At 44.7% G+C, this 10,609-nt stretch overlaps 1 protein-coding gene across 1 annotated transcript; it reads left to right on the top strand.

Moving 5' to 3' along the window:
* The first annotated feature begins 471 nt into the window (after positions 1 to 471).
* LOC149381625 (disease resistance protein RPM1-like) lies at positions 472 to 3,144 on the top strand. The gene has a single exon (XM_089601404.1). It carries the CDS (start codon positions 472 to 474, stop codon positions 3,142 to 3,144), a length of 2,673 nt encoding a protein of 890 aa, XP_089457530.1.
* Positions 3,145 to 10,609: the final 7,465 nt, after the last annotated feature.

The raw sequence follows: 10,609 nt of genomic DNA, 5'->3' as shown, positions 1-10,609 counted from the left end.
ACAGGAAATTAACGAAAGGTTGGTTAAAACCAAATTGTTAACTTTAAAGATGGCTAGCCTTAGAAATGATCCCGGAGACTGATATCTCCAGCGATGAGGTGGCGGATTTTACGAGGTTTATAGGTAATGGGGATTTTTAGTGTTGGTTGAATTAAAACTAAAAGTAAGTTCTCTTTTCTTGTCGGAATAGACCATATCGGGTCTCTTTCAAATAATAAATAATTTATTTTTTTAACAAGAATTAATAAGTAAATTTAAAATTAAAAAAAATACACAACTGTTGCCGATTAGATTTTAAGGCAAAGTTGGAAAGACTATCAAGCAAGTCAAAAGGAATGTCGAGTCGAAACACGGCAATCCAGTCGTTGGACACAGTAGGTTGTCTGAAATTTGTGGTTGAGAGATTAGTACTAAGTCAATGCTCAACAATGGCAAAGAGAGTTCATAGAGTTGTCAATTTGATCGGAAATAATGGAAGCTTTATTGGTTCCGGTGATCGACAAACTGACGGATTTGCTGATCGAAGACGTAAAATCGCTGAAAGGAATTCACGGAGAGGTTGAGAGCCTGAAGGAGGAGCTGCAGATAATCCAGCCTCTGCACAAGGACGTGGAAGCCAATTCGGAGAATGGAGAGACGAGTCACGCCGTGAAAGCGTGGGTGAACCAGATCCGCGTTCAAGCTGATCGCATTGAAGATCTCGTCGACAACTATCGTTACCATCTCACCGAGCTCCACAACCAGAAAGGACTTATCGGCTATGTCCGCAGAGTCACATCTCTAAAGCCCCGTCGCAAGCTTGCATCGGAGATTGAGACCATAAAGCGGTCCTTGCACGGCATCAGAGGCCGAGGTGTGGGATACGGCTTGAGACCGTTCGATCGGGCCGGGCCGATTCGAGGATGGCTCGGAAAAGAGCGCATTGACCCTCGGTTGGAGTCGCTCTTTGTGGAGGAAGAGGAAGTTGTTGGAATCGAAGCAGTGAAGAACGAGGTCATCGACAAGCTGGTGAAAGGTCCGACGGAGTTTCTGGTCATTTCTCTGGTTGGCCAAGGCGGTGTTGGGAAGACCACACTCGCCAAGAAAGTGTTCGACGATGGAGCCGTGATGCGACACTTCGAATCTGCCCGAGCGTGGGTCACTGTGTCTCAGCAGTACAACGCGAGGAAGATTCTGGAAACGCTGGCGGAGAAGCTTCACGTGGTACAACGCGGAGAAGGCAACAGGGTGAATGATCTGATCGAACTTTTGAGGAACCATTTGCAAACAAAGAGGTACCTCATTGTTTTTGACGATGTGTGGGAAGAGTGCTTTTGGGACGATGTAAAGCTAGCTCTGCTTCCCAACAACAACAACAACAAAGGAAGCAGAATCGTGATTACGACACGGAACAGTTCGATCGCTGATGACTGTAGAAACTCGCCTCGCGATCTCATTCAACACATCAGTCCTTGGCTTCAAACGCCGGCTTTCGAGCTGTTCTGCAAAAAGGCTTTTGGGAGCGAGTTTCCAGGTGGTTGCCCCGACGAGCTGTTGGAATCTTCGATGGAGATCGTTAGTAAATGCCAAGGCCTGCCTCTTGTTATCTCAGCCATCGCTGGGCTGTTGGCAACGAAAGAAAAGACGGTCTTTGAATGGGAAAGAGTTCTTCAAGATCTTAACTCCAAGGTCGGAGTGAGCTCCAAACTAACCCGAGTTAACAAAATTCTGTATCTTAGCTATAGCGATCTGCCTCACTCGCTGAGACCATGCTTCATGTATATTTGTCTATTTCCAAAGAACTATTCAATTGCCGATGAAACACTGTACCGCTTGTGGATTGCTGAAGGCTTTGTCAAGGCCAAAGGAGATATAACACCGGAGGAGGTCGCTGAAGGATATATGGCTGAGCTCTTTAGAAGAAACTTGGTTTCCCTCAACCGATTCAAAGTAACCATCGGAGAAGGTAAATTCTTTCTCGTCCATGATTTGATGCGTGGTGTGATCATATCAAAGGCCGAAGAGCTGAACTTCTGTCAAATCTTGGATGCAAATGCGTCGAAATTTAGGGGCAACTACCGCAGGTTGATGATCTTCGGCAACACTGAGAAAGCCTTAGAGAGCGTAGAAACTTCAGGTGCTCGAACTCTTTTCCTCTCCCGCACCTCCAACAATAAGTTAACAGACTCTTTCATGGCTTCTTTGTTTCGAAAATTGAAGCTTCTTGAGGTGTTGGATCTCGAAAGCTCATGGATCGAAACTCTCCCAAAAGAGATCGGAAAAATGTTGTTGTTGAAGTACTTGAACCTGAGGAAGACGAACATCAAGTCGCTGCCCAAATCCATAGGGAAGCTGAGAAACCTGGACTCGCTGGACATCAGAGACACACTGATAACAGAGCTGCCAAAAGAGATCAACGAGCTCAGAAATCTCCAACACATATTGGCGTACCGTTTCAACAACCGCAACCACAAAGGAAACTTTGATTACGTCATCGGAGTGAGGCTACAAGAAGGCTTCGGAGGTAACCTTGAGGGCCTTCAAACTCTCTCCGCTGTGGAAGCCCGTCCCAATGGAGGAGCTAATCTCATGAGAGACTTGGAGAAGTTAGTGAAGCTGAGGTGGCTCGGCGTCGTGGGGTTGACCGCAGGGCTGACCAATCAGCTATCCTCCGTCATCGGGAAACTGAACCGCCTCGAACGGTTGGGTTTAATGTCAGCCAACGACGCGGAACTCTTATCTCTCCAACAAGTGACATCACCGCCTCCTGGGCTCCGCGACCTCATGTTGATCGGCCGGCTCGAGAGGCTTCCAGGCTGGATCACCGAGCTCCGAAGCCTGCGCGCAGTTGCATTAACCTCGTCGAGGCTGAACGGCAAGGCGATCGAGGCTTTGAAGGGCTTGCCAAACTTGGAGAGCCTCCAATTGGGACCCGACGCATACGAGGGAGAGGAGTTGTGTTTCGAGGAGGGCGGGTTTCGGAGACTCAAGTCACTGACTATATACGAGTTGGGGAATCTGAGGGCGGTGAAGATTGCGGAAGGAGCTTTGGTCGTCCTCGAACGGCTTTTCGTAAACCATTGCCCGAGGCTTGAAGAGGTACCTTCGGTCAACCATCTGAGACATCTCGACTATGCGAAGGTGAATGGAAATTTTATCATCTGATCATTATATCCAAGCTCTATATCATGCCATTTTTTTTTTGTCCGCTTTTCATTTCTCTGGTGGATTAATCTGTTTTACTGACGATTGTTGTACTTTTGTTGTCACTTGGGGTTTACATAATCGCACATAAAATTTTGATTTTCTTTATGTAGAAATTGAGAGAGAGAGTGAGAGAGAGAGTTAAATATGAGAAATATTCTTTTATGTTTTTTATATGAAATTGTATCACCTATTTATACATATGTTGGATACATTAGACTAGACTAGGTACATGATCAGTGTGATAAATATGTGCAATAACAATTTTTAGGAAATAAAGAATATTACACATAGAACAAGACATATAAAATAGAATAAAAAATAATTGCAACACTTTTCCCAAGTGAGATGAGTTCCAAGGAACCGGCTGATTCCAAGGTGGTGAGGTCAGTTCGGAGTGCGGACTCCGAACTGAGGACGAGTTAGTGTTGACACGAGCTGGAAGATGAGACGAGCACGAACTAATTTTCTACACTCCCCCTCAAGCTTGATTTGGTATGATGAACAAATCGAGCTTGGATTGCACAGTTCGAAGAGGCTCGTCTGAAAGCTGAGAACTCCGGCGAGTTGGGCTGCAAGTTGTGTTGAGAGCTCTATGTGAGAAGAGCTTCGAGATGAGAGCCTCAAAAAATGAGACGAGCTCTGAGCTGGAATATGCTTGCTCAGTGATACGAGCTTCCGATTCTCTTCCACAGGACTACAACTGATTTTCCTCCAAGCATGCCTGTCTTTTTTGCAGGTCTTCGTTCCTAGAGTTGCGTCTTGGAACTTATTTACTGCCAAGTATACATGGTCTATGTTAACAGGCGTCCGGAACTGAAGTTGAGTCTTGGGGCTGGTTCTTGAATCATGTTGTTGCGTGGAGTGATGTCCGAGAAGCGTAGAGATTCTTCCAGTATTGACATAGCTGGTAGCTTTGAATCATGAGTGTTGTCAATGGTGCCCACAAGAAGAGTAGTGGTGTCTATTTGTGTACATTTGATGTAATATAGTCTTACGAAGACTCTTTCTTGTAATTGCCTATCTATTCATTAATAAAGTTGAAACGTTCATTCATTCTTTCTTTGTTTGAAGCTTTATGATAAAACCTTAGTCTTTTAGTCCATAAACAAACTTAACAACTTACGAAGAGACAAATGTAGATTTGCATGAACAAACTCTTCGTAGTTTGCTTAAAACGATATATTCGCAATCTTAGGGTCAAAGGACTATTGACCTCAGTATGATTGTTAGAAGAATCTATGATGTCTGGTTATGAGGCATTGGGAGTTGGGGACTCTATAGTTCTTCTAGGTATCTTCCGAAGGTACTGAATTGACCAGTGCACTTCTAGACACAATATAAGAACAAACCATTTAACCTCTTATGTCTCGAAGTCACTATGTATGAATTGCATCATGCTTACCTTAATCCTGAAATGAGACATGCCATTTCACACCTTAGTATTCTCATTTGAGAAAGTCAAAGTTCGGACTCACTATGTGATTCCGAACAAGGCCTATTGGTGAAGTACTAAGTTGTGAGTATGTCATGAGTAACTTTGTGAAGTTCTCATAGATATGGAATTCATGTACAAGATTGCTGAAATGCAATGTATGTCACCTCATGCTTTGTTCCTTGGAGTGTGAATAAATGAACTGGCCAGTGTCCAAATTGAGTCCTGACTCTTTTGGATGAAACAATGTGACTTGTTAGCTCCTCGTCAATACATTGTTTCTAACTTATTCACAAGCGACGAAGGAGTTGAGGAAATAACAGCTAGAAGGGTAAAATGGTAATTTAGTAAATCCCGACTAGCTGATGACATTCATGAAGGGTAGCATAGATAATATTCAGTGGATCCGCTCATCATAATTAGGTCGAATTCTTGAGTAGAAAATAAATTCATTTGAACCGAGAGATTTTCAGTGTCAGCTCTTTAGTGGAGTCAGTTGGCATTAAGCTAAACTTGGAAAATGTTTGTGAACTTTTGAGTCCAAGTGTTTAGCTCAAGCTTTGTTCATTTGGGTCCATGAGGTCACTGTCACGAATCACATCGATAGGAATAGTTAAACTGGAAGCTAAGTCAAAACAAGAACGAAAATTGTCAAAAGGGTAATTTTGTCTTTTGAGACATATGATGAAATGAATGTCAATAAATTTTTTGACAAGTTCATTTGATGACTTAATGTCACTCGGCCATAACTTGATTATTGGGCCTCGTGAATTAATTTCATTTCATAAGAATTTTATTGAAAATTCTTAATGGGCATTTTTCATGTTGTCATGAACAAGTGGAAAAGCTTCTAGAAGGCCTTTCTAGATAAGTTATAGGCGCCCAAATACCCAAGAAACAAGAGAGAATATTTTGTGCATAAATGTATGAAGATACTTGCCAAAAGAAAAAGAGGAAACAAATTTCCTCTAAGGGTAATAAGAGGTAGGCGCCCAACACAAGTAAGATGCAAGGCAAGGAACAAAAAAGGAAACAAATCCAAGGCTTAATGAAGTCCACCTTGGCCGAGTGCATCATAGAGGAAAAGAGGAAATTGGCTCATGAATATGTGATATTCTATAGAAGAGGAAACTACCTTATTGAAGGTAAGACCTCTCCTATAAATAGGAGCCTCATTCTTCTCATTTTTCTCATTCCACATAAGTTAGAGATTGAGAGCTTCTCTCTCTAGAACTTGTGGTTGCCGCCCCTCTTCTCTCTCTCTCTAGTTTATTTTCGATTTTTCTTGTTTTGGCACCTAGGTCCTCACTCGACCTAGTGTTTAGCTCTGCGACTCGAAGCAAATGGTATTTCCTCTCAATTTATCACAATAAAGGGTCATGGGCTCGTCGACGTTTGGAACAACTTCCAAATGCTTAAGGAATTTTCTAAGCCATACAGCCTCTTTGGATGCTTATCTTGCTCACGAAGACGAGAAACAGATGAAAACCCTTCGATCTGATCGAGGTGGTGAGTATATGTCTGGAGAGTTCGATGACTTTCTTAAAGAAGAAGGTATCGCTTCTCAGCTTACCGCACCTGGCACACCTCAACAAAACGGAGTGTCAGAGAGAAGAAACCGAACTCCGACATCTCTCAGCCCTTGTTGAGGATTTCTGTCCCGGAGATGGTCAAATGGAGTGTTTGACCACGCCTCATCTACCGAGGGACAGAAGATAAGAGCGTGGCTGGAAGTCTCGTTTTTACAGCTACAAAGGGGGCAGTCCGGTTGGACCGGTATATGTCTTCGCTCGAGATTCGCTCTAGTCGGGATAATATCCTTGCTAGCCCACCACAAAAAGACCTTGACTTTAGGGGGAAGCTCAAGATTCCACACTTTGCCCCACAACTCGTCGGGTGAGGTGTTAGACGGACCAACCTCCTCCTTGTCTTCACCAGTTGTTCTCGCAAAGTGATAACCGCTGCGAACTGTGTAGACTCCATGAGGCCCGGGGTGCCACACTAATCTGTCTCCCTGCTAAATATTAGGTCGTGCCATAGCTAGAATAGCCTCTGCTTCGAAAGGTAAGAAAGGTTCTCTAACCATTTGAGCATTCCACTCTCCTGAATCGAGAAGTAACTCACTGACTTTGGCATCCGGGCTAAGTATCCTCGGGGACTGCATGACAATGAAGACGGCATCGGTAACCATTTGTCTCCATAAATTCGCAGGGAACTGCCATCTCCGACTCTCCATCTACACCCCATTTTGAGCAGCTCCGCTCCCCACACGAGGCTTCTCCACACATAGGTGATAAGTGAGATTCATTCACACTTATCTATGACTCTTAGATAAGAATCGAAGCTTGTTCTTAATGTTTTTGATATTATTTTGTACTTTTAATTGCATTTTCAGGTTTGAGAGAGTATGAGAAGGTTGTGGTGCATAAACGGGCTGAATCGGAGCTAAATCGAGCAAGTTATGGTCATTTGAAGTAAAGTCAACAAAAGTCAACGACGGTCAATGGAGTCAACGTTTCTCGAGAGGCGCGCCGCGCCCTGGTGCCACAATTTACACCGAGAGCTCGAGCGGGCAACGCGCAAGAGAGGCGCGGCGCGCCTTCATAAATTCTCGGGTGGCGCGCCGCGCCGTTATGTGGCGCACCGCCCTTCAGAAAATTCACGAGTGGCGCACCGCGCCGTTATGTGGCGCACCGCGCCAGTTGCCTTTTCAGCATTTTTTGGAGCTCGTCTTTTAGCTCATTTTTGGCCCTTGGATCTCATCCAAGGGTCCTTATTTGCTCCGAAAACATCTCTTGAACCCTCATATACACTTGTTCAAGTGGGAAAGGAGGAAGCTTTAGAATAGAACACTTTTGTTTTGGTTTTTGAAACTTTAGAGAGAGAAAGTGAGAGAGAGAAAGCTAGGGTTTGACACCCATTTTGCTCTTGAGCTTGGGAGTGAAGAAGAAGAGGGAGAAGTGACTACCTCCATCATCCTCATCACCTCCATTTGTTCACTCTAAACTCTATCTCTTTTATTTATTGTTTTTTACTTATTTACTCCACTTTTTGCTTGTTGAACATATTTTAAGCTTTCAAGTATTCTATTTGGGTTTTGTTGATTACCTTTGTCATTTGAGCATTGTGATAAGTTTATTGTTTTATTTAAGTGGAATATTGAAGTAGTGCTTGAGTTTTATGATATATTTATTTGGTTGTTGAGATTAGCATTCAATGTCTTGTTTCTTTATTGTTTTGCTTCTTTTACTTATTTCAATTTTACTTTGTTTATTCTTAATCATGAGTAGCTAAGTAGATTTGGGGTGCGATGTAGTTGAGTAGTTGAGTTGGTTGGTCAAACATTTGGATTAGATTGGTGCTTCATGGTTGGGTTGAGAGTGGAATTCTATGGGTATGGGGCGTGTGTTAGCGCTAATTAGAGTAGCTACCTAGTTAGTGAATCTTAGACGAGTTTAGACACCGAGAGGTAATAAACGAGTGAGCTCTACCCGTCCCATCATTAACCTTCCTAGAGCTATAGAAAGACTAGGGGGTAGATGTAGTTGTTTGAAATCCCGGGCTAAATGCGGTTTTGTGCTTTAATAGAACCCAAACCGAGAGGTGTAAGTTCGACACATAGCTAGATTCCTAAAGACTCGAGAGAGATTAGTGAATGTTATAGGAGGGATTGAGACTAAGTTTTAACACTCTAAACCCGAGCTTAGAATCGTATCTTGACCGACCGACTCGATGAAATAACAAAATCGTACCCCTTCCTTTTAACTTGTGTTTAAATAGTGCTTTCACTTTTATTTACATTTCATCTTGTTCACAAAACAATAAAAAAACCCCCATTTTTCATTTTCCATAACTCGAAAAAGAAAGCTAGTGAGTTCGCTTCGAAAATAGTCTAGAGTCCTTGTGGGATCGATATCCGTGCTTTTGCACTCTATTACTTGACGACACGTTCGCTTGCGTCGTGTGAGATTTCTCTAGTTGAGAAAATCTCCATCAATAGGAACAACCCGTCTTTAACTTCGCGTCTAAAATCGAGGAGTTGAAGAAATACTTGCCCGCCATGACCTTTGCCGCCAGAGTTTGAGGCTCACACGCTAGTCTCCACACCTGTTTGGCGAGAAGAGCTCGATTGAAGTCGGAGAGCTTTCGGAAACCCATCCCCCCTTGACTCTTTGGCCGACACAGCTGGTCCCAACCCTGCCCGTGGAGTTTATTCTTCGAACCCTCTGATCCCCACCAATAGTTAGCGCATTCCTTCTCAATTTCTTCGCAAACTCCTATGGGGATTTTGAACGAGCTCATGGCATACGTCGGAATGGATTGAATGACAGATTTGATTAGCGTCTCGCGCCCCCCCATCGAAATCAGCTTCTGGCTCCACCCCCCAATCTTTCGAAGAGCTCTTGTCCTAAGATAGCCGAACTGGAGGTTCTTGGATCGGAGTGTGAAAGTGGGAAGACCTAGGTAGAGATCGAGTCCCTCGGCTACACGCACCCCGAGCATCTCTTTGATTTGTCCGATGTGGTACGGAGAGGTGTTGGGCGAGAAAGAGATCGTCGATTTTTCGAAGTTCACCACCTGCCCTGACGCCTTTTCATAGATGGAGATGCAATGGTGAAGGGCTCGGCACTCATTAACGTCCGCCCGGAAGAAAATAAGACTGTCATCGGCGAAGAACAAGTGCGACACCTCCGGGCTTCTTCTCGATATACGTATGCCATGGATAGCCTCGTTTTGGACCTGTTGGGGAATCAAGGAGGAGAAACCTTGGGCACAAAGTATAAAAAGGTATGGAGACAGGGGATCACCTTGGCGGAGACCTCGGGAAGCGGTAAAGGGTTCGGAGGGCTGTCCATTAACTAGGACCGAGAATTTAGTCGTGGATACACAGTCCAATACCCGGCCGACCAACTTCGGCCCAAACCCCATAGCCTTCATCATTCTTTTGACGTAGACCCACTCGATCCTGTCATAGGCCTTACTCATATCGAGTTTGAGGGCAGCATACCCAACACGACCTCGCTTGCGTGCCCGAAGCCAATGGTTACACTCGAAACCCACCATTATATTATCACCAATATTCCGCCCAGCGATAAAAGCACTCTGGTTGTCGTCGATGACAAAACCGATAGCCTCCCGAAGGCGGTTAGCTAGAGCCTTTGCCACAATTTTATAAAGAATGTTACACAGAGAGATAGGACGGTAGTCTTTGACGTTCTTGGCCTTCTATTTCTTTGGGGTGAGTGATATGTAAGTATCATTCTAAACTGCAACACTCACCCCGTCGTTAAGAATCCGAAGGCAGCTCTGGATGACTCTTTCCCCCACCAAGTCCCAGCAAGTCAGAAAAAACCCCGCAGTCCATCCGTCCGGGCCCGGTGCTTTCGTTGGGTGCATGTCAAACAAAGCCTTTACAGCCTCTTCCGGAGTGAATGGGCTCTCCAACTTCTCCCTTGTCTCCTCGGGTAGCTTCGGGACCGAGTCAGGTATCCCCTCGTCAAGATCGTCCTCCCCTGGAGTGGTCGACGTGAAAAAATCGCTGTAGTGGCTCGAAAACACCCGCAGAATATCAGAGTTTCTTGAGAGGTTTGCTCCATCCGTATCCATTATCGACGTAATGGTGTTCGTTCTGCGTCTTTGATTGGCTTGGGCATGGAAGAGCTTAGTGTTGTGATCTCCATGAGCAAGCCAATTAACCCGGGCCCATTGTTTCCAATGAATCTCCTCCGCCGAGAGAAGCTTTTCAAGCTTTACATTGAGGGAAGTGATTAGGGGAACATTCGAAGCATGCACCCGATCCATCTTCAAACCCGCAATCCGTCTTCGCAACGCTCCGATTTTATGGGGTAGGTTCTTGAACTTTTCCCGATCCCACTCTGTTAGGGCGTGCCTCGTGCGAAGAAGATCAGCCGATACCTCCCCCGGCCAACCGCCGCCTTCTGTAATCCGCGTTTCCCGAATCTTGTCTTTGAAATCTTCCTCGAACCTCCA

This window comes from Urtica dioica, chromosome 11, assembly GCF_054948205.1.
Source record: "Urtica dioica subsp. dioica isolate 48M chromosome 11, U.dioica_male_clone48M_v1_H2, whole genome shotgun sequence".
NCBI lineage: Eukaryota > Viridiplantae > Streptophyta > Magnoliopsida > Rosales > Urticaceae > Urtica > Urtica dioica.
This window is presented reverse-complemented; position numbering and strand designations above follow the sequence as displayed.

What these genes read in the sequence shown, in the direction of transcription:
- LOC149381625 (XM_089601404.1), top strand. Translation starts at nt 472, where the DNA reads ATGGAAGCTTTATTGGTTCCGGTGATCGACAAACTGACGGATTTGCTG.